Below are 24,337 nucleotides of genomic sequence, written 5' to 3'. Positions count from 1 at the left end.
ATTAGGGGACTGGAGGCCAAAACATATAAGGAACAGTTGCTGGAATTGGGTATGTCTAGTTGAATGAAGAGAAGGGTGAGGGGTGACATGATAGCCGTGTTCCAGTATTTCAGGGGCTGCCCCAAAGAAGAGGGAGTCAAGCTATTCTCCAAAGCGCCTGAAGGCAGGACGAGAAGCAACGGATGGAAACTCATCAAGGAGAGAAGCAACCTGGAACTAAGGAGAAACTTCCTGACAGTTAGAACAATTAACCAGTGGAAAAACCTGCCTCCAGAGGCGGTGAATGCTCCAACACTGGAGGTTTTTAAGAAGAGACTGGACAGCCATTTGTTTGAAATGGTACAGGGTTTCCTGCCCGAGCAGGCGGTTGGACCAGATGACCTCCAAGGTCCCTTCCAACTCTGTTATTCTATTCTATTCTCAATTTAGTAAAGAAATGGTAAAGGGTGACTTCCGTTCTATTCAACAGTTAAGATCCTGTCCACAGGTATGCAATCAAAGCTCCATCCATTGGCTGGCATCTTGATCTTCCAGATTATATCCCATGGATACCACTCTTTAGACACAGCTTCGTCGATGTCTCCTCAGAATGCCCCACTTTTGGGCCATCATTTCCATCTGTTGTCCTACTATTTGAGACATCCTGCAAGACTTGCTTTGCACACCATTACTTTGATAGTTTGTCATTTATTAAGCATTTCTTCACATTCTCCTGTTCTCCACGTTTTGGGTTTTATGGTGGACAGGTATTTGAGACCTTGTGAACCAAGGACATGTGTGTGTGTGTGTGTGTGTGTGTGTGTGTGTGTGTGTGTGTGTGTGTGTGTTAAAGACAAAAAAAACCAAACATAATTATTAAATCCATCAGCTCACCTCCTTTGGGGTTCCACAGCCCACTCGCCGTCCCATTGCCAACCGGTGGGTAGCTGGAACTTGTCTTTGGGGAGGCTGACCTGTCCAGTCACATCTGAAAAGTTGGGGTGCGGCATAAGATCCATGACTCCCCATATTCCGTGTGTTTTCTTTTGGTTTTCATACTGAAAACATCAGAACACAAACCCTCATCCATGGGCCAGTGCTGGGATGCCTTCTAGATTGTTCTTTCTCACTTTTGGGTTCCTTCACTTAGATATCGCCATAGAGCAGGACTTGGCAGGCCGGCCTTCCCCAGGGCTGCCCTGTCTTTTTGGAACAGTTTCCTTCTCCCCCCAAGATTAGCTAGGACAGTGATGGTGAACCTTTTAGAGACCGGGTGCCCAAACTGCAAACCAAAACCCACTTATGTATCGTTGGGTGCTGGGTGGGCATGGCTCATTGGGTGGGCATGGCTCATTGGGTGGGCATGGCCCATTGGGTGGGTGTGGCTGCAGTGGTAACGGCAGACTGGGTGGGACTAAAAAGTTCAATGAATCAATTCCAACTTTGCAAGATCTTTTTTTTCCCCACGAGAAGTTGAAATTGATTGATTGATTGAACCTTTTTTTGTCTTTTGCACATGGCGGCAGAGGCCTAAAGTGAAAAGGTTTTATAAAACCCAGCTGAAGGCTTAGGATTGGGGCGACAGCCCGCATGCCCACAGAGAGGGCTCTGCGTGCCACCTGTGGCACATGTGCCTTAGGTTCGCCACCACGGACCTAGCATGAAAATGAGCCCCAAAAATATAAAGTTGTTCTGCATTCTGCATTCCATTCAGTGACCTTGCTAGCTAACCAGAGATTTGAATTCAGTTCCTGCCAACTAAGAGCATCCTGGATTTCCCCCCCCATTCCCGCCCACCCCGAACTCTCCTGCCTCATCTCACCGTTTCCGCAAAGACGGCAATCCTCCCTTCACAGCAACTCATGAAGTCTGCGCAGTCGGCCATCCGCCCCATCCACATTCGAACCCGGAGCAGAGCCGGGATGGGGCTGTAATTCATTTTGCTTTGCGTACCCTGGAAGGTGGGTGGACGAAAAGGAAAGCCTTATGCACTTCACGTTCCTTTCATCATTAGGGTTGCGAATGACTTGTGGGTCTTAAAGGCTGGCTGGATGTGGCCCTGTTGTTTCCCATCGCTTTGGCAAAGCCTGGGATATTGCAAATCCTTGACATTATGCAGGCAATCAAAGAACGTGACTGACACGGAAACTCAGAATGGAGAACCCCTAGAGCAGGGGTAAGCAACCTTGGCTCTTTTATGACTCGTGGACTTCAACTCCCAGAATTCCTTAGTCAGCATGGGGGAACTATGTCCCCCTCATGACTCGTGGACTTCAACTCCCAGAATTGCTGAGCCAGCATGGGGGAACTATGGCCCCCTCATGACTCGTGGACATCAACTCCCAGAATTCCTGAGCCAGCATGGCTCAGCTTGGAAACCTCTCCCTTTCCCCTCAGCCTGGCTGGCTCAGGAATTCTGGGAGTTGAAGTCCACGAGTCATAAATGAGCCAAGGTTGCCTACCCCCACATCATCTTTGTTGTTGTTACAGGTAGTCCTCAAATTACAACTGCAATTAAGCCCAACATTCCATTGCTAAGCAAGATGTTTGTTAAGTGAGTTCTGCCCCATTTTACGGCATTCCTTGTGACAGTTGTTAAGTGAATCACTGCAGTTGTTAAGTTAGTAACAAGGTTGTTAAGTGAATGGCTCTCCCATTGACTTTGCTTGTCATAAAGTCTCAAAAAAGGGGATCACCAGGACCCTGGGATGCTGCGACCGTCATAAATATGAGTCAATTGCCGAGCGTCCAAATTTTGATCACATGACCGTGGGGATGCTGCAAGGGTTGTGTGTAAAACGGTCATCAGTCACTATTTTCAGCGGCTGTTGTAATTTTGAATGGTTGCTAAACAAATGGCTTGTAAGTGGAGGACTGTCTGTATTAGCCTTCAAGTTAGCCTGGAGAATTCCCTGCAGTCTTTTTTGGGAACTTTTTTGGAAATGGTTTCCCCTCATCTCCTCCTCCTTCTTCTTCCTGGGTTTGAGAGGGAAGGACTGCTCTGAGAGACCTAGCTGGCTTGGTGCACAAGATTGGACTAGAACAGGCTTTTCACCCATTGTACCACTTTTAGGATATGGCAACATCCGAGGACCACCAGTCACCCAGCAAGGTGTCAAAACCTTGATGACCAAAAAAAAAAAAGGAAAAAAGGAATGAAGGACAGGTAGTCCTCGACTTACAACAGTTCGCTTAGTGACTGTTCGAAGTTACAATGGCACTGAAAAAAGTGCCCCAAGCCACAGCCGAGCAAGACACCTGCCTGCCCGCCCGGCGGCGCTCTTCCTCCTGTCCGAGGTTTTCATTGCTGTGAGCATTTCTGTTGAGGATTGGCAGTGGGGGTGGGGTGGGGGGTGTTTGGTTTTTATTTCTCCCCCTCTGCTGGGTGGTTGCAGCAGGTTTTGGTCACTTCACATGACCCTGGGACACTGTGACCATTAAAAATATGAATCAGTTGCCAAGCATCTGAATGTAAATCACAAGACCCTGGAGATGCTGCAACATTCCAGCTGATCGGCGCTTCTTCTGGGCTCAGCAAAAGCACCAGGATCAGCGCTCCAGCTGGAGCCTGGCGCTGATCCTGGTGCTTCTGCTGAGCCCCGACAGCCCTGCAGCTCTAGCTTGTGTGTTGCTGCCTCCGGTTCAGCTGATTACCCTCCCCCACTACCACTTTTCTAGGTGGTCGCGTACCACCTGCCAGGTGCCAATGTACCACAGGTGGTACCCGTACCACTGGTTGAAAAGCCCTGGACTAGAACATAATGCTAGCGTAGACTTATAATGCATAAGATATCCTGCTTTGGGCAGGGAGTTGGACTAGAAGACCTCTGGGGTCCCTTCCAGCCTGATAATTCTAGAATTAGCTCATCCAGTTGTGCTTTCTGTGTGGCCTAGGTGGGAAGGCTGGCGCTGAAAATGTGGAATGGATTGTACTGGAGTTCCTACACTTCCTTTGAACGGAAAAGAGCTGCCCCATGAAGGGCGGCTTCTCCTTCACAGAGAACATAGAACGTAGGGCTGGAAGGGACCTTGGGGGTCTTCTAGTCCAACCCACAACTCCTGGAGGCAAGCTGTTCCATTGTTCTCATTGTCAGGAAATCTCTCCTTTAGTTTAGGTTGGATGTCTCTTTAATGAGCAGCTTCTTCTTCTTCTTCTTCTTCTTCTTCTTCTTCTTCTTCTTCTTCTTCTTCTTCTTCTTCTTCTTCTTCTTCTTCTTCTTCTTCTTCTTCTCCTCCTCCTCCTCCTCCTCCTCCTCCTCCTCCTCCTCCTCCCCCCCCTTCCTCCTTCCTCCTCCTCCTTCTCCCTATTCCTATTCTTCTTCCTCCTCCTCTTCTTCCCCTTCCCCTCTCTCCTCCTCCTCCTCCTCCTCCTCCTCCTCCTCCTCCTTCTCTACAGACTTTTCAACAAAGCCTGTGATCCTCTGTGAGAGATGCTGTCTAGCAGATCCTGTACTGAGCAGGCGCTGGGAGTAGAAGACCTCTAAGAATCCTTCCATCTCTATGGTTCCGCAATTCTCGGAAATAGGGAGGGGCTTGCAAAAATGTCTGTGGAGAACCAGAAAAACCCAAAGGCATCGATTCCTGAGTTGGTTGGAGCAAGAATGACCCAAACCAAAATGCCTCTTGTTACCTTTAGGAAGAGGGTGTGTGTTTTGCCGCACAGCCTGCCTTTGGCGTAGGGGCCATCTTTGGAGAACATGATGGACTGAGACTTCACGCGGGTGTAGGCCACACGCCGGTCATCCAACAGCATCCAGATCACCACATCTGGGATACTTATTTGAGTCTGAAAAGGGCAGAAGGAAAGAGAGGCAGCCATTGCTTCCTGAGGCATTTCTTTATAATCCTGCTGTATTCTGGAGTGCTAAAAGCAGGGCTTTTTTTCTCACAGAATGCCCAGAACGGAGTTCCGGTACCTTTTTTGGATAGAACCTTGTAGGGTAGGCAAGGCGGGTTGTATGACACGTGTGAGTTCCGGCACCTTTTTCTTTTACAAAAAAAGCACTGGCTAAAAGGAAGCAGGTCCGTGGAGATTCTCAGTCATCCAGGTCACAGTTGTCCCAAAGGTGCTTGTTTTTTTCTTCTTTTCTTCACGAGTCAACCTGACTTTCTTGTTTTTCTTTGAAGACGTTTCGCTTCTCATCCAAGAAGCTTCTTCAGCTCTTCAAAAAGTGAGAAGCGAAACGTCTTCAAAGAAAAACAAGAAAGTCCAGTTGCCTTGTGGAAAAAAAAAGCACCTTTGGGATAAAATGAAACATGAGTGGATTGGAGAAAGCTGCTCTATTTTATAGCCAACTTTCAGAAACAACGTTCAAATCCTCCAGAAATCCTCCTCACATCCTAGACCAGGGGTAGGCAACCTTGGCTCTTTTATGACTCGTGGACTTCAACTCCCAGAATTCCTGAGCCAGCCATGCTGAGGGGAAAAGGGAGAGGTTTCCAAGCTGAGCCATGCTGGCTCAGGAATTCTGGGAGCTGAAGTCCACGAGTCATGAGGGGGCCATAGTACCCCCATGCTGGCTCAGGAATTCTGGGAGCTGAAGTCCACGAGTCATGAGGAGGCCATAGTACCCCCATGTTGGCTCAGGAATTCTGGGAGCTGAAGTCCACGAGTCATGAGGGGGCCATAGTACCCCCATGCTGGCTCAGGAATTCTGGGAGTTGAGGTCTACAAGTCATAAAAGAGCAGAGGTTGCCTACCCCTGTGGACCTAGACACAAACTGTTTCAACTTCTCCCCTCAGGATGCCACTACAGAGCATTGAAAGCCAAAACAACAAGACACAAAGATAGCTTTCCCCCCATGCTATCACTCTGCTGAACACCTAATTCCCACAGCACTTTCTTAGGCCTAAAGATATTTTACCCATGTAGTAGGCTGCACAGGTAGTCCTCAACTCATGACCACAATTGAACCCAAAATTTATGTTGCTAAGTGAGAAATTCTGTTAAGTCAGTTTTCTCCCATTTTACGACTTATCTTGCCAGAGCTGTTAAGTGAATAACTGCAGTTCTTAAGTTAGTAACACAGTTGTTAAGTGAATCTGGCTTCCCCATTGACTTTACTTGTCTGAAAGTTGCAAAAGGGGATCTCGTGACTCCGGGATGGTGTGACCGTCATAAATATGATTCAGTTGCCAAACATCCAAATGTAAATCCCATGACCATGGGGATGCTGGAATGGTCACAAGTGTGAAAAATGATCATAAATCACTTTTTTCTGTGCCATTGTAACTTCAAACCGTTACTAAATGAACTGTTGTAAATTGAGGACAACCTTGCTATTATCCTTCTCATTTTTCTCATCTTTCTTACTACCCTCTCCTATTGGTATCTTATGGTTTATAACTTGTTGTTTGTATCCTATGATTAATGATTGTACTTATGTTTTATGATCTATGACCTATCACTTTGTGGTTTGAATTTATACTGAGAGCTTATGACCAATTCTGTGTGTGTCCAATTACACTTGGCCAATACATCCATCTCTCTCTCTCTCTCTCTCTCTCTCTCTCTCTCTCTCTCTCTCTCTCTCTCTCTCTCTCTCTCTCTCTCTCTCTCTTCTTTTCCTTTTGATCCTGGTGCCTAATATTCCTTCACAATTAATCAAGAGATTAATTTTGGATTATATAGATTTGGGTGAATTTGCATGGTCTGATCCTTGATCACAACTTTCACTTGAGTTCTGGACACATCTAGGTTCCGCTTCTGGAGAAGACACATTGGAGAAAGGCATTTTGGAATGAAAAGAACATGAAGGTAGATGGCACCTTCATGGGGCAGAGCCCGTTATCCTGACAGTCCACACACCCCTCCACCCTCTAGAAGCTACAACCAGGGGTACCTCCGTTGCAACTGAGGCAATCTGATTCAGCCAACCCTCAACTTTAGGGATGAGTTTCTGCAAGGGAGTTTTCCAGCTGGTTTTCTCTGCGGCCTTGCTGATTTGTTGGAGCACCCGAACACGGAGCTTCCACAGCTGTTTATCAAGGACAGTCACAGCTTTCTGGATGTCCAAGGCTGGCAATGGCTTCCTGAAGATGGAAAGGGGAAGAAGAGTCAATAAAGATGGAGGCTCAGGAGATCAATGCCCTAGAACAGGGGTGGGCAACCTTGGCTCTTTTATGACTCGTGGACTTCAACTCCCAGAATTCCTGAGCCAGCCGTGCTGAGGGGAAAGGGAGAGGTTTCCATGCTGAACCATGCTGGCCCAGGAATTCTGGGTGTTGAAGTCCACGAGTCATAAAAGAGCCAAGGTTGCCTACCCCTGGGTTAGGCCTAGGCCGCTTTATGACTTGTGGACTTCAACTCCCAGAATTCCTGAGCCAGCCATGCTGAGGGGAAAGGGAGAGGTTTCCATGCTGAGCCATGCTGGCCCAGGAATTCTGGGTGTTGAAGTCCACAAGTCATAAAAGAGCCAAGGTTGCTTATCCCTTGCCCTAGAACTAGATAGGTACAGAGAGATAATGCTTTTCCAAATTTGGGGCTGTTTAAGATGATGTTCTCCACCAGCCCTCTTTCACCAATGGATCACCTTTTCCCACAGCTACTTCTTTCCCTGACTCTTCCCTCTGGGTCACGTTTGCATGAAATCTAGGTTAGTTCTAGGCCAGGAAATGTGCCCGCATTGTTGTTATTCATTAGCATTGATTTTCCAAACCTTTCAAAAGAGGACTGAAGTCTCAGAGGTGGGATGTATTATTCTCTAATATATTTAGTCACTCTTTAGGAGAAGGGTAAATAAATGTTTCCTTAAATTTCTTTATGGAAGGGGTAATCAAGATTAAATAGGCAGTTCTGAACAGTAATTAAAACCTGAGTCCATCCTTAAAAATTAGATTACTGTGCTAATTCAAAGCCTTTTTTTCCCTAAAGAAAAGCATTTGGTTTTTGTTGTTACTGAAAATACTTCCTCTACTTAAGTCATAGTTAGGTCTCTCAGGATTTGTTGAATAAACCATACCTGATTGGATTAAAGCAACACGCCAAACTATAAATCAGGGGTCTTTGAACTTGGCCCTTTTATGACTTGTGGACTCCCAGAATTCCTCAGCCAGGCACGCGTGCCTGGCTGAGGAATTCTGGAAGTCCACAAGTCATAAAAGGGCCAAGTTCAAAGACCCCTGCTCTAGTAGATTTGTCCTCCCCAGAAGCCACATTTCTGTTAGAGTATCCCCCTCTGCTCATGAAAGCTTACTTGCAGTCTTCAACCAATTCTTTCTGCAGCTTCTTCCAAACAACACCCACCAATGGGTCATGGGGCAGGTGGATGGTTTTAAGAGTATCCAGATTCTTTTTCTGTTGGGAAAGAAACACACATCAATTCTTGCCACCTGTGTCTCTTCAAGTGAAGTGACCTCTGGCTATAAGGTAAAGGTAAAGTTTCCCCCGCACATGCATGCTAGTCATTTCCGACTCTAGGGGCCGGTGCTCATCTCCGTTTCAAAGCCGAAGAGCCGGCGCTTGTCCGAGGACATCTCCATGGTCATGTGCTCGGCATGACTAGACACCAAAGGCTCACGGAACGCTGTTACCTTCCCACCGTAGTGGTGCCTATTTTTCTACTTGCATTTTTACGTGCTTTCGAACTGCTAGGTTGGCAGAAGCTGGGACGAGTAACAGGCGCTCACTCTGTTACGCGGCACTCAGGATTCGACCCGCCAAACTGCCGACCTTTTGATCGACAAGCTCAGTGTCCTAACCCACTGAGCCACTGCGTCCCTTCTGGCTATACTGGGGGGGGGGGAAATGCAGAAAATCTCCCAGATATCTGCCTGCTTCCAGCCTTTATAGTTAGAAGCAATCACTGGGTTTCAAGGAGGTGCCAAAATGGCAGTTACCATATGGTTGAAACACAGCACAAGTTTTAAAAAAGGAAAGGCCCGGCCATTTTGATTTTTTTGATCACCACCCCCATCCTGGGAACATGCCTGGAATCAAAGAAGAACTGGTAGATCATCTGTTAAGAAGCAGAATGCTATAGGCTAAAAATCACCAATCATAGTCTAAGTGTGGCTCAAGACCTGTTTGGCCTGATATGTCTAGTCTAATGAAGAGAAGGACGAGGGGTGGGATGATAGCAGTCTTCCAATATTTGAAAGGCTGTCACAGAGAAGAGAGGGTCAACCTATTCTCCAAAACACTTAAGGGCAGGACCAGGAGTAATGGGTGGAAACCTATGAAGGAGATATCTGCCTTGGTGGAGCAGTGGGCTAATGCCTCCTTAAGTAACACCAGCTGCCTGCAATTAGTGCAGGTTCGCATCCCACCAGGCTCAAGCTTGACTCAGCCTTCCATCCTTCCCAGGTAGGTAAAATGAGGACCCAGATTGTTGGGGGCAATTAAGCTGACTTTGTAATAATGCCACTTGGGGGGGGGGCAAAAGCCCTAATAAGCAGGCATATACATAGAATGAAGGCTAGTGCTAAGCTTGTAAGCCGCCCTGAGTCTTCAGAGAAGGGCGGGATATAAATGGAATTAAAATAAAATAAATAAATAAATATCTGACCTAGAACTAAGGAGAAATTTTCTGATTATGTGAACAATTAATTGGTGGAATGGCTTCCCTCCAGAAGTTCTGGGTGTTCCAACATTGGAAGTTTTCAAGAAGAGATTGGGCAACCATTTGTCTGGGATGCTATAGGCTCTGCTGTTTGGGCAGGAGAATCGACAATAAGACCTCCAAGGTCCCTTCCAACTCTGTTATTCTGTATATTGATCTAAGCAGCCAAATTTGAAGACACCGATATGGAAAATGCATTCCTCTCCCGTCAACAACCCTCCATCACACTTTTCTTGGGTGAATTGGCATAATGTCTCCTTCTCTTCCTCTTGGAAGCTTACCAGCCTCTCATGAATGAACTGGAGGGTGTTTGTGCAGGCAACGCGGTAGCTAACATCCTCCCAGAATGAGGTGATGGTCACCATGGGTTTAGTGTCATACCAAGGTAGGTAATAGTAGAAATTGCCTGCAACAGAAGCAATCTGGTTTTGCATGGAGTTCACAGCGGGGCTACTGAGTATCAAATGAGGTCATTGATCTTTATTTAGCACTGGATGGTTGGGCCTGCCCCAACTTGACTCCATAGGAAAGAAAGATCCTTGCCTCCATTTCTAGCAAAAAGTATACTTTTACTAAAGGCAAGTGGTTACAGCGTAAGCAAAGCCGGATCTGAATATACCCACATAACCCCAGTGTTTTTCCCTTCTCCTGGACTATCCTCCCACTGGTCATATTGCTAATGTCCAATGCTATTCAAATTAGGCGTTTTGGTAACAGTTCCACATTTTGGTGCCTCTTGGGTGGTTGTTTACATTCCATTCCTCTGCTTGTGTCCTTGGATTGTTCAGCCGTTGACTCTGGTTCTTGTCACCCCCCCTCCCTACATCCCCTCCCATCTCCCCCTCTCCTCCTTTATGGCAGGATGCCATCAAAGCGAACTCGGACGGAAGCGGTGTGATGGCAGATCTGACATGGAGACTTTGGTTTTGCTCCAGATGCTTTTCCTTCTGCCCTTAATTCAGGGGCCTTCAAACTCGGCCCTTTTATGATTCATGGACTTCAGTTCCCAGAATTTCTCAGCCAGGCATGCTGGCTGAGGAATTCTGGGAGCTGAAGTCCATGAGTCATAAAAGGGCCAAGTTTGAAGACCCCTGCCTTAATTGCTTACCATCGTAGACAGCATGGCAGTACTGAGTGGTGGAGGCAAACGGTTTGCAGGTCTCATCAAATTTGTTCCCGTAGTTCCCCAGGCTGACCTCAAACTGGATCTGTTCCGTGATATCAGCCAACATGGTGGCAGAGTAAAAGACCACACACAGACCATACCGGAACTGGGGCAAGAAGTACTGGGAAAACCAAGAATGGTCATGGGTTATGCAAGAAAGGTGTAAGTTAGCCCAGATCATCCCACATAATTTGCTACTTCCAACTTGGGTTTATAAATTCGACTGAACTATTTTCATTCATTCAGATTAAAGCGGATTAATTGATTAAAGCTCAGTTGCTAGTTTCAACAAAGACATTCCAGCAATCCAGCAAATTCGTAGCAAAAAAGATATATATATATATTTGTAATTTTTTTTACATTTTGCCCATTTTCACCTTAATGGATTTGTTAATTTCAATGATTTAAAAATCAGTACTGCCCACCTAAGATAGAAATATTTCAGGGAAATTCAAAAATATAGTACTAAAACTCTTAAATGTGTTCGGCAACTATTAAGCCAATAGCCCTAAATAGGACAGAGCATAGAACTCAATTTTTAATAAAGAGCAATACATTTTTACTAAAGAATCAACTGAAAGGGGTGTAAGAATAGCATGTTTGCCATTGTGTGGGTCTCTGGAGGCTCTGTGGCTTTCTACACTTTTTATACTTCCTTTAGTTCTCATTAGGGCTTTTCCTGTTTGGGAACTATGGGTAACCATGAAGGCTGTAGAGGGATGGAAATACAGGTAACCAATAGCGACACCTTCCACCCATCCAATGATCAAGGCATCTCAAAAATATCATGAAGAGCAATTTGCAGGAAGATCATAAACATTTTTAAAATAAGGTTGCAAAATGACTCTGGAGAAAGTCCACGGCATATTTCCTGTTCTAGGAGATATTTTCTTGCAAAATCATTGTGGATCCACTTCACTGCCGGGTTACCTGCATCTTTTTAACAGTTTCTTCAGGGATGTCATCAATTTTCTGAACTGGGATGGGTTCCCTGATAGTCCGCAGCTCCATAAGAACTCTTCCACGATATGTGGTCCCTTCTTCCTGGAAAAATGTGTGGAGAGATTGTGTCCGTGGAACAAATAGCAGATTGCAATTGCCAGAAGAAAAGAGAAGCATTAAAAAAAATGCCAGGAATCTTTTCATACGTTCTTGAATTGGGCGGGTCTTATATTGTGCAGGTTGATATATGTGTGGAAGTTTAGTCTCTTGGCCATGCAATCAAGTAATATGGTCTCAACTGAACATGAGTTGATTCAATGGAAGGACGGAGCTTGGAAGTCATAAAATTTACAACACCAGATGGTGGCCTGTAATCCTGAGAATATGATTTTTTTTTTACAAAAACAACAACAATAATTTTAATTTCTGACTGCATGATTAGGAAAGCCTGAAACATGAGAGATCAAGAAATCAACTTCACAGAAAGGTTAAAATTACTTTCATTGAGATCTTGCAAGTCTAATTGTGTTGGAACTCTTTCCCCTACTTATACTGCAGGGAATCATAGAGGTGTCTGCCTGAGCTGCTTCCAAATGCTATCTGAATGTTCTAGACTTTAAAAAAAATGTTTCGCCTCTTGTTGCCTTGACGATGGAGCTTACGTATCTCCACCGCCTATTTTGCTCCTTAAAACCCTTAACTGTCAAAAAAGGTGCATAAATTTCAGGTCTGTGCTGCAGATGGTCTATCCACTAAATCAGGGGTGGAGAACAATGGACCCTTTATGTCTTGTGGACTTCAACTGAGCTAGTTGAAGTCCAGAAGTCATAAAAGGCCCATCGTTCCCCACCCCTGCAGTAAATGGATAGCCCTAAACGAGGGGTAGGCAACCTTGGCTCTTTTATGACTCGTGGACTCCAACTCCCAGAATTCCTGAGCCAGCATGAGGAAACTATGGCCCACTCATGACTCGTGGACTTCAACTCCCAGAATTCCTGAGCCAGCGTGGGGGAACTATGGCCCCCTCATGACTCGTAGACTTCAACTCCCAGAATTCCTGAGCCAGCATGAGGGAACTATGGCCCCCTCATGACTCGTGGACTTCAACTCCCAGAATTCCTGAGCCAGCATGGCTCAGCTTGGAAACCTCTCCCTCAGCATGGCTGGCTCAGGAATTGTGGGAGTTGAAGTCCATGAGTCATAAAAGAGCCAAGGTGGCTTACCCCTGTTAAACCTACGGACAAACAGGCAAAGCCGATCTCTCTCTGAATGTATGTGCCATAATCCTATAAGTCTGTTTAACTTTTCAGCTACTGTGTCTTGCAGGACAAATGGAACAATCCATTTTAGACCTCCCCTCAGAACACTTTGCTTGGTTTAATGGGACAAATTTACCGCCTGAATCCTGCGTTTCTCAGGAGATTCATCTGGATTCAGAAACTCCTGCTGGCTTCCGTAGAAGGTGAGAAAGCTGGGACCAAAGCAAGGTAAGAAGCCTGAGGTCTCTTCTGAAAGCAAAGAGAAAAATGAATTTGCACACTGGCTGATGAATTCATGGGTTTCTCTTGGCTTATTTCCTGAAAGCCTCGGTCCAGTTCCCAAATCCCACTGAAGTGATCAGCCTAGAGATTTTTTTTTAATGCAAAGTAGAAAAGATGTCAGAAAGATGTCAAGAACAGAGGGGTAACAATACAAGTAGTCCTCAATTTACAACAGTTCATTTGGTGACCATTGGAAGTTACAACGGCCCTGGAAAAAGTCACTTATGACCGTTTTGCACACATGACCATGGCAGCATTCCCAAAGTCATGTAATCAAAATTCAGATGCTTGGCAACTGACTCGCATTTATGACGGACGGAGTGTCCTGGTGATTCCCGTCTGACAGACAAAGTCAATGGGGAAGCCAGATTCACTTAACAACTTAAGAGCTGCAGTGATTCACTTAACAACTATGGCAAGAAAGGTTATATAATGGGGCAAAATTCACTTAACAAATGTCTCACTTAGCCACCTAAATTTTGGGCTCAGTTGTGGTTGTAAGTCAAGGACTACCTGTAGTAGAAACTAAATAGAAATATAAGTTACAGCAACTCTCTGCTTGTTTGTGCTCCACCTGGAATACGGCCTCCAAAAATTAATCCTGAGGAAATTTGCCACCTGATAGAAAGATGTTGGCCTATTTCACGATGCATTTGGGCATGTGATGTGAGTTAGAAAAAAAACATATTTGATAAAAAAGAAGGGAAGTGGAGAAAGGCAAATATGGGGCAGAAAGTAGATAATCGAGATCAACGAGATCATGGGAATATCCTTGGGAGAACTTTGAGTATGGTAAACATTTGTCCACACAGTCCCCAGGAACGGAACATGCTGTGATGGCAACCGATGAACTGAATTTGAGATAAGATCAGATGGGGGTGGGGAGTGTCAGGGTGTATGGATCTTCAAAGGGGTGGTCAAAACTTTTTTCCAAAGCACTTCTTGAAAGAACATCAGTGCAGCAAAGGGTGCCCGTACTGACACATTTAAGTGAGGCTGAAAAAAGTACAGAGAAGGGAAAACAAGAAAAGAACAAAATAACCCTTCATTATATCCAAATTTGTGACTTTCAACACCCAGAATTCCACAGAAGGCATATCAAATGCTGACACTTCAGAAAACTGAACTCCAAGTATCTAGAGGGTTATGGGTCCTGGGTCAGGGAAATGTGCGACTGAAATGGTCCCACGATGCGGCTGGATGTGAATGGGTGGAATAAGATGTCACACACTCTGCTAATACCATCACTAGAGAATGCCTCCAAAAGTTAAGGATTGGGTGAGCTTGGATGGAAACAGCTGCCACCTCAGAGAAAGAACTCAGCACCAGATTAGCGACTTTAAAACCAAACGGGAACATGTTGAAAGTGGCCCAGTGGATGATTAGTGGTGTTGTGATTCCGTGCCAGCCAGTGGACCCGGCAGTTGAGTCTGGGAATCAGAGGAGGAGGAGGAGGGGCCTGGAGAGCCAGCAGAGTCGGAGGAAGGCTCTGATGAATTCCAGGACTTACAATCTGATGAAGAGCCTGGCCCTTCCACTCATGCTCAGGCTGAGACCCAGCTGTGCTGGGAAGCTGAGTTAGACTCTGAGGACTCACAGTTGGAAGACATCATAGACGCTCACAAATGCCGACAGGCAACAAGAGCAGGACAGAGGGAGGCAATGGGGCGACTCCAAGGATGAAGGAGAAAGCATTGAGAAGCGACGCCTTGGGGCTGCATAATAAAAAGGGAAGGTGTGGACGATGTTGGTTGCTGAAGGCAACCATTTGCAAAGGACTCAAGTTTCATGGGATCATGTTCTGATTGCCTTGCCTGTGAACAATTCTCCATTTGAATCGTGTTTTGTTTGTCTTTGCTTTTGGGACATTTTGCAGGTCTGTAAATAATATTAAAAGGGGTTTGTTTTTTCTGCATTTCCAGCCTGCTTGTTGGAAGAGGTGTTTGTTCTTGTGAGTTAACAAGGAAGGACTTATGTAGGCTGGGACAGAACAAGTGGAGACAAGATGGAGCTTTCAACAAAGCAGTTGCATGTCTGGCTCTACAAATAATACTGTCAAGTTCATGGGAGGCAAATGACATCATGGACATCACAACCCCATCCAAGCAAATGATATAACTGGGCAATGATGTAATAATGCAACTGACGGCATCAGGGCTTCTGTTGGAGAACTATGATCTTGAGGTTCTGCACTTGTTGTCACTGTGTGTTGGGGGGAGAGAGCACGGGGGGAGGCTCAGCTAATCTCAATGTACACATGTTGTACTTTGACAATAAAGGTTGTTTATTATTATTATTATTATTATTATTATTATTATTATTATTATTATTATTATTATTATTATTATTATTATTTATTATTATTATTATTCTGAAGCATCCTCAAGGGCAGGGGTCTCCAAACATGGCAACTTTAAGGCTTGTAGACTTCAACTCTCAGAATTCCCCAGCCAACCATATTGAGTGGGGAATTCTGGGAGTTGAAGTCCACAAGTCTTAAAGGGGGTGGAAAAGTTCTTACTTTTTGTTCCAGCTCCTGCGCAAGAGATCTGGGAAAGGCTGATGAAGGCTGTGCCCAAGATGGTGCCATCTCCGTCTTCTGCCCTAGGGGGGAAACAAGAAATACTGGGAGTCTGCCAGTATTTCATTTTTTAAAATCCCTTGTAGAAATATGCTTTTTAGTGGAATGGGGGTTAGATAAAACCCTTCAGCACTTTTGATGGGCTGTCTGCTAAAGCAAAGCAAGGCTACGGCTAGGGAGCAAATAGGATGTGTATTAGATAACTCCTGAAGCATTGATTAGCCAAGGCTTAGGAATAGGGACGACTAGAAACAGCTAGAACAATTGTTAGATCATTATTAAAATGTTGATTAGATTGGATTAGATTTCTTATATATCCCACCTTATCCCACCTTCTGCTTTGGTGAAAATGTATAAAGTTTTCTTAATTCTATTGTTCAAGGTCCCTTGGCATTTTGGCCAGGACCCCTTTTCTTGGAGCGCTTCAATAAAAGGAAACAAAACCTGCATCCCGTGTCTGGTGTTCTCCATTGGCCTCAGCATCAGGCTCACACCCAAATTGGGGACAATTGCTCTTTAAAAATAATTACACACACACACACACACACACACACACACACACACACACACACAAATTAAATAAAGCTTCATCATGAAGAAATTAATTTGTCATGGGGAATAGCAGGCAAAGGGCTAAAAAGTCTCTCTCTCTCTCTCTCTCTCTCTCTCTCTCTCTCTCTCTCTCTCTCTCTGTGTGTGTGTGTGTGTGTGTGTGTGTGTGTATGTGTGTGTGGTTGTTTTGCTTTGCTTTGCTTTGGAGATTGACTGATTCCAGAATGGATGATTGACAATTTAAAACAGAAAAAGTATAATGAGTCTTATTTTCTATTCCTGCTGCTTCCAATGGTGGCATGATATACCATGTTTGAAAAATACCAGGATATGCTTTATCTAAATGCTTTGGGGGCAAACATTCAAGATTTTATACAGTACTGAAGTGCAGAAATAACAGAAACTGCAAGTACTCACCCATCCATAACAGTGAGTTTAATGAGATCACAGATAGAAGGCAACTGCAGTGAAAATACAAAAAAATAAATAAAAGAAAAACAAGACTCTCTTGAAGATTATTTGATTCTTGGTGACTGCATCGCAGGGGTTTTCTCGACAGAATATGTTAATAACCATTGTAGAAGGTGGCTGTGGCTACGTTCTCCATGAAGTTAGGTATACAATGGTTAATAACATTTTCAGCATCCCTCACCAGAGAAATCTCCATGTGCGAGAGAGAATTCCCATACTTTCTCAGGTCCAGAAAAGAATGCAAGGTGGAAATGTTGCAAAATCCAGGAGTTTCCTGAAGTCCTTCTGTGGCTCAAATAAAAATAAAGGTGAACTTTTAGACATATTTAAATCAGAAAGATTTAAAGAAAGTCCTGAGATCCCTGGTACCACAAAGGTTTCTTAGTGTTGTGATTCAGGGTCAGCCTGTGGGTTCGGCATTTGGGTCGGATGATTCAGAGAAGGAGGAGGGGGGTGTTGGAGAGGTTGCTGAGGGGGTTGGAGAGCTTGCTGATGAGAGCCCTCAGCCAGGCCCCTCCCACCTGGTCACGACGCAGACCCAGCTGTGTGAGCCTGACAGCGTGGATGAAGATGACCCACAGCTGGCCCTGTTCAAGGACGCCCGACTCAGGAGGCAGTCAATCAGGAGTAAACAGAGGAAGGCAATGGGGCACCTCGGAAGGAGGCAGAGAGAAGCCACGCCCCGAACTGTATAAAAGGGGAATGCGTGGGAGGGCTGGTTTGCTGAAGGCAACTGCTTGATTAGTTCCTGTTTCATAGCTCCTGTTTCATGGTTGGTGTCTTGTTTTGCTCTGTTTTATCTTAATAAATTTGGCAGGCTTAATTCCAGCCTCTTGCCGTTTGTAAAGGGGTTGTCCCTGACTTTTCTGCAAGGCCGGTAGCAGGCTGGTACAGAATACTTAGGGCCCTGTGGATTTAATCTCAATGCCAGGTGCCAGGGAATCACAATTTTGGGAATTCTCAGGTCTTCCACTGGGAACCCCAGAACAGAATCACCAGTGCTTTTTTTTTTGTAAAAGAAAAAGGTGCCGGAACTCATACAAGTCACACAACCTGCCTTGCCTAACCTACAAGGTTCCATCCAAAAAAGGTGCCGGAACTCCATTCTGAGTGTTCTGTGACAAAAAAAGCCCTGAGAATAACAGAGCTGAAAGGGACCTTGGAGATCTTCTAGTCCAACCCCTGCTCAAGAAAGAAACCCTATACCCTCCTGGACAAATGGCTGCCTTCTCTCTCCTTAAAAACATCTGGTGTTGGAGCACCCACAACCTGGGGAGGCAAGCTCTTCCACTGATTAATTAATTATCGGTGTCAGGGAATTTCTCCTTTGTTCCAGGTTGGCTCTCTGATCATCTTCCATTTGTTACTACCTGTCCTCAGGTGTTTTGGAGAATAGGTTGACTTTCTCCTCAAATATTGGAACACCACAAGTCCTGAATTACAAAACTAGGGGAAAAAATATCTGATTTACTTTGGAGGTTTGGGGAAAAATATATATATGCGTTTGTACCATTTTCAGAGAGAACCAAGAAAGAATTTAATTTGAATGCAAAGACAGGTAGTCCTCAATGTAGTAACTGTTCAAATTTACAACTGACCTTCCTGGGGTAGTTATGACCTGGATTTGTGGTTCTAATGGCCAGGACACCCCTTCACAGTCATGTGACCATACTTTGGGCCCTGAGCCACATTTACAGCTGTTTGCAGCATGCTGCAGTCACGTGATCGGATTTTACAATGGTTTTGCCACGGATTTGCCGAACAACCATGGCATTTGCCCAATGATTGCAGTGTTTACTTAATGTCTGCCGCAAAAAAGGTTGAAAAAATTGGGTTGGTTGGTCACCTGGGTGACCTCATTCGTGACTCTTATGTGTCACAATGATGACAGGCAGGCTCCATTGTGGTTCTAACTCAAGGGCTACATGGCTTTGCTGCTTTCGTTCTCAAACTTCTGTTACCTTTATATAAAAGATAAAGGTAAAGGTAAAGGTTCCCCCGCACATGCGTGCTAGTCATTTCTGACTCTAGGGGCCGGTGCTCATCTCCGTTTCAAAGCCGAAGAGCCAGCGCTTGTCCAAGGACGTCTCCGTGGTCATGTGGCCGGCATGACTAGACGCCAAAGGCACACGGAACGCTGTTACCTTCCCACCGTAGTGGTCCCTATTTTTCTATTTGCATTTTTACGTGCTTTCGAACTGCTAGGTTGGCAGAAGCTGGGACAAGTAACAGGCACTCACTCTGTTACGCGGCACTTGGGATTCGACCCGCCAAACTGCCGACCTTCTGATTGACAGGCTCAGCATCCTAACCCACTGAGCCATCGTGTCCCTTTACCTTTATATGGGACCCAATAAATGGAGCAGTGAGGGACCCAAGTCAGAAAGGAAGTATATTCATGGGCATTCTCCTGCTTACTGATAAATTTAGCCTGCTGTCAGTGACATCCAGTCCTTTCCTGGCTTACCTGCATGGGAAAACAGAGCACCTGGTTCCAGACAGGATTGGTGTCTCCAAAAATGATCTTGGTCCTTAGCTGGACGTAATTGAGAAAGAGAGCAAATCAATCAGGAGCAGACAGGCAAAGTCATAATCCAGCAGAATGTTCCCCCTGACTTCTAAATCAGAGATCGAGGTCCCAGGGGCCAGGTTGGCATATTTTGGCTCACCTGTGATGGTCGCGGATCACCTCCAGCTGACCAAGCACAAAGCCTTTGGTAAGGGGGAATGTTTCTTTTGTCAGTAGGGCACAGATGATAAACATAGATGTGCTTTTGTGTAAATATATGCAGGCAAGGAGTTAATAAAATTTATGAAGGTCTGGTTGGCTTCATTGACTTACATGCAGAACTGATGTATTTGTTATGCATCTATCTGGGCTTCCTCTTTTGTAAAGGACTTGGAGTCCTGCTATTTGATAGCCATTATTGAGCTTGATTATTTTTAATATGAATGTGTTGCTAAGGTTCTCTTCATTATTTTAAAAACATTTAACTTAAACGGCAAGGGTGGGGGAGGGACTGGATACATAGAACATAGAATAAATAGAGTTGGAAAGGACCTTGGAGGTCATCTAGTCCAACCCCCTGCTCAAGGAGGAGACCTTATACCATTTTGGACAAATGGATGTCCAGGCTCCTCTTGAGAAGCTCCAGAGATGGAGCGCTCTCAACTTCTGGTGATAAGCCGTTCCACTGATTAATTGTTCTCACTGTCAGGAAATTTCTCCTTCGTTCTAGGTTGGATGTCTCTTTAATGATCTTCCATCCATTGCTTCTTGTCCTGTCTAGATCGACTCCTTGTTCTCTGTGTGCGTGATGCATATACAAGGGAAGGTGATGATTTTTTTTTGAGGCTTCTGTGAATACTTTTGTGGTGTGGTGGTGCATTGGTTAGAGTGCAGTATTGCAAGCTGACTCTGCCCATTGCCAGGAGTTTGATCCTGACCAGCTCATTTTTGACTCAGCCTTCCATCTTTCTAAGGTCAGTAAAATGAGGACCCAGAGTGTTGGGGAAAGTATGCTGACTCTGTGAACTGCTTAGAGAGGGCTGTAAAACCTAAGTGCTATTGCTATATGTGACTCTGTGGTCTGCAGTAGAGATTTACTGTTGTTGGTGTGTGTGTTTTAAAGTGTGTCATAAACTTACTATGCCATTTACTAATAGCACATAGTTGTCTCCTAAAAATAATAGAATAGAATAGCTGGAAGGGACCTTGGATGTCTTCTAATCCACACCCACCACTCTCCCTGCAAAGTTAACTTCCAGAGAAGGGTCCACAGATATGCTGAAGGGATCCAGAGGTGATGCTGTGAAAGGTGCCACCATGCCATCTTGTACTGCAAAGAAGATCAAGCCAAAGGCTAATTAAAAAGTAAGGAACAGGCTTATTTTTAGCAACCCACTTTATTTTAGCAACCCGCTTATGTCTTGCAGAGAGTGGCTTGTCTGAAGCAGGATTTAAACTGGGATGTTGTAAATTGGTGCTTCCTTTCCTTTCCTCTCTTTACACCATATTTTCTTTCTTTTTCCATTCCCCCCTCCTAGTTTTTTTATTACTTTTAAAAATTTCTCTTTACATTTTATAGTTTGATAAACTAATAAAAACATATTATGATAAACTAGGATGAGATAGAAAATGGAAAGAAGGAAGATGGGAGATAAGGTGGCTATGCAGACACTAGACGCATTTGAAATAGATTATGAGACCATTAACAATTAATTATAATTGTAATTGTAAATTCCATAGTTGGTTGAGACTTTGTTTGTCGGCCTTTCCAACTGCCAGGATTCTCTGGAGCAGCTCCAAGACTGTAAAAGAGTTTCTGGGTGGCTATAGGGCCTCTGTTGACTATAGATTCTCGACCCCATTTAAGGAATGGATACCAGACTAGAGAAGAACATATTTATACAATCTTCTCATAAAGTTAAATTGGCAGAGTTGACCTCCCACTCCTTTCGAATGCTTTGGAACCAACTGCATTTCAAGATATTAGGACCTATGCAGTGATCAGTCAAGAAGCAAACAATGGCTCAATCAAGAACTGCCAAAGAAGACAACAGTAAATGGTCCAACCAACTGCCATTGGGGCAGTAGAACCTGCAAGATCACTCCATTGACAGGGCCGGCACTAACACTGATGATGTTCCCTAGTTTGGGTAATGAAATGTCTGCATAAAAACAACCAAGCTCGGAGAGCACTAAAGACCCCTGATATTACGACCTCTGCTCCCTACAGGAAGCAAATTCTCTCCCGTCTCTTTTGGCTCTCTGGCTGAATGAATGTTCCACAACAACCATACATGGTCAGAAACACTAGAATTGCCACCCCTTCATTCTTGCACCCGCAGCCAGATCCCTGTCTTTGGCAGTGCCATTAATTTCCTCAGTAAAACAAGGGGATGATTTGTTGACTTGAGCACCTACTTTGTGGAACATCTTCTGCTCGGTAGATGAACAGCTGGAGGGAGGCTGTGCGTGCAGCTGGCACACTTGCCAGCTGTAGGAGGTTGGATTCTAAATCGCCAGTCTCTGCTGGCTGGTCCAAGTCCTACAGAGAGTAGAGAAGGAATCAATCCATCCGTAAGCAAGATTCACGGATCTCCTCCCACAAAAACTCAGTTGAATGTTCTAGTTTCTGATGTGAAGTTGTGTTGGAGAAGATCCAAGTTCCAGAAGATCCTATCTCAATTCAAGGAAATTTCCTTAATGACTTTGGACCGTGAGTCCCTATCTATAGCCCAACTTACCTTGTAGGGAGGTTATGGAGAGAATTAGAAGAAAGAAAAGCTATGAACGTCACCGCGAGCTCATGAGGAAAAGGTAGAGTGGTGGTGAAGAAGTTGGACTAGGTATATAGGTAGTCCTTGCTTAACAACCACAATCAGGATTGGCAATTCCATTGCTAAGTGACAGGATCATTAAGTGAAACATCAAACATTCTGCTTAATTAGCCCAAAGTGGTCATTTAGTGAGCCTGATGGCCAAATGAGAACCTGTCAATCCCACCAGGAAGACCAGACCAGAAAAATCAACTCGACAGGATCACTAGAGCTACCTTTATTAATATTCCTTCCTTCCTTCCTTCCTTCCTTCCTTCCTTCCTTCCTTCCTTCCTTCCTTCCTTCCTTCCTTCCTCCCTCCCTCCCACCCTCCCTCCCTCCCTCCCTCGACTGCATGCTATTTTTTGGTCTAATGAAGATACCAGCCTCACATAAACATTTTTAAAGGTAAAGGTAAAAAGGTAAAGGTTCCCCCGCACATGCGTGCTAGTCATTTCCAACTCTAGGGGCTGGTGCTCATCTCCGTTTCAAAGCCGAAGAGCCAGCGCTTGTCCGAGGACGTCTCTGTGGTCATGTGGCCGGCATGACTAGATGTCAAAGGCGCACGGAACGCTGTTACCTTCCCACCGGAGTGGTCCCTATTTTTCTACTTGCATTTTTTACGTGCTTTCAAACTGCTAGGTTGGCAGAAGCTGGGACGAGTAACAGGCGCTCACTCTGTTACGCGGCACTCGGGATTTGACCCACCAAAGTGCCGACCTTCTGATCGACAAGCTCAGCGTCCTAACCCACTGAGCCACCGCGTCCCCATAAAACATTTTTACTGTTGCCCAACACATTTACCTTTCCATTTTTATGTAACAGTTTAATAACTAGCATCATACTCAATGATCCTGGATGATGATCTTATATTGCTGACTTTATTAAAACAAGAAGATTTTTACCGGTGCACGATCCCCAGCTCCCAGGACACAAAGGGTGACCTTCACGTAGCCCTTAAATCCAGCATTGAGATTCACTGGATCATAGAGGCTCAACCATTTGTTAATCAAAGCATGACCTAAAGAAAAGAAATAACAAATATACTGACCCACACTTGCCTTCACTCTAAATCAGGGGTGTCAAACTGCCGGCTCTTGGGCCCATTGCATCATGTGGAGGCCGCGCCCACCCCAGCTCTGGCAATGCCAAAAAAGTTGCGATACGTCGTGACACGTCATGTGATGTGGCGAGTTTGACACCCGTGCTCTAAATTGTTCTCAGTTAACCCTACTGATATCCACACAGCCAAATCTAACTGATTATTCAGCCATGTGACACAACTTGCCATAACAACAACAACAACAATAAAGTTGGAAGGGACCTTGGAGGTCATCTAGTCCAACTCCCTGCTCAGGCAGGAAACCCTATACCATTTCGGACAAATGGCTGTCCAGTCTCTTCTTAAAAACTTCCACTGTTGGAGCATTCACAGCTTCTGGAGGCAGGTTGTTCCACTGATTGATTGTTCTAACTGTCAGGAAGTTTCTTCTTAGTTCTAGGTCCCTGACTGGCAGAAACTGTTCTTGTGTTTAGTCTAGTGGTTAAAACGCTAGATTAAAATTCCAAGGACCATGAATTCTAGTCCTGATTTAGGTATGGAAATATTTATTGGCCCTAATGTATGGACACATCTAATGCTACCCACCTAGCTCTCTGCTGATTTCATTTTTTTGAAAGGTATTCTTTAAACTAAGACAATAAATTCAGTGGGAAGTCAACACACTAGAAATTAAAGTGCCCTGTGTTTTTAATGTTACCTTGGTCTCAGGGTTCTAACTAAGATACCTGCAGCCATGCTTCATCTGGAAAGGTATTCATTCCCCCGTCAACAGGAGAAGACAAAGTACATAGGAGAAACCATAGGAGGTGTCTGGACCCTTTCTGGACCTGAAAGCTAAATTGAACTGATCCAGTGTGGGAGATCTCCAGCTTGTTCAAAGAGAATCTCAGAAGAAGACAATGGCAAACCATTCTACTGTTGATTTCAAAAAAGCTGATGGCCACAGGTTTTGGGGCACTACTCCAACTCAAAGTAGAGTTGGTCTTTACAAACTGAAAGAACATCTAGAGCAGAGATTTCCAAACTTGGCAACTTTACAACTTATGGACTTCAACTCCCAGATTTCCCCAGCCAGTTATGCTAGCTGGGGAATTCTGGGAATTGAAGTCCACAAGTGTTAAAGTTGCCATGTTTGGAGACCCCTGCTCCAGAGGACTACA

At 44.9% G+C, this 24,337-nt stretch overlaps 1 protein-coding gene across 1 annotated transcript in view; it reads right to left on the bottom strand.

The window, feature by feature from the left end:
• FER1L5 (fer-1 like family member 5) overlaps positions 1-24,337 on the bottom strand; it is a gene marked incomplete at both ends in the record, with an annotated part of 90,807 nt that overhangs the window by 49,337 nt on the left and 17,133 nt on the right. Inside the window, 15 exons of the mRNA XM_083368855.1 lie at positions 874-1,037; positions 1,802-1,933; positions 4,610-4,765; positions 6,823-7,012; positions 8,176-8,276; positions 9,822-9,946; positions 10,649-10,826; positions 11,636-11,749; positions 13,043-13,155; positions 15,710-15,792; positions 16,739-16,782; positions 19,260-19,328; positions 20,534-20,631; positions 21,720-21,843; positions 23,020-23,135. Of these exons, the coding sequence (XP_083224981.1) occupies positions 874-1,037; positions 1,802-1,933; positions 4,610-4,765; positions 6,823-7,012; positions 8,176-8,276; positions 9,822-9,946; positions 10,649-10,826; positions 11,636-11,749; positions 13,043-13,155; positions 15,710-15,792; positions 16,739-16,782; positions 19,260-19,328; positions 20,534-20,631; positions 21,720-21,843; positions 23,020-23,135 (1,807 nt within the window). The remainder of the gene's footprint in view (positions 1-873; positions 1,038-1,801; positions 1,934-4,609; positions 4,766-6,822; positions 7,013-8,175; positions 8,277-9,821; positions 9,947-10,648; positions 10,827-11,635; positions 11,750-13,042; positions 13,156-15,709; positions 15,793-16,738; positions 16,783-19,259; positions 19,329-20,533; positions 20,632-21,719; positions 21,844-23,019; positions 23,136-24,337) is intronic.

Source organism: Vipera ursinii (assembly GCF_947247035.1).
Source record: "Vipera ursinii genome assembly, chromosome: 8".
Lineage (NCBI taxonomy): Eukaryota > Metazoa > Chordata > Lepidosauria > Squamata > Viperidae > Vipera > Vipera ursinii.
This window is presented reverse-complemented; position numbering and strand designations above follow the sequence as displayed.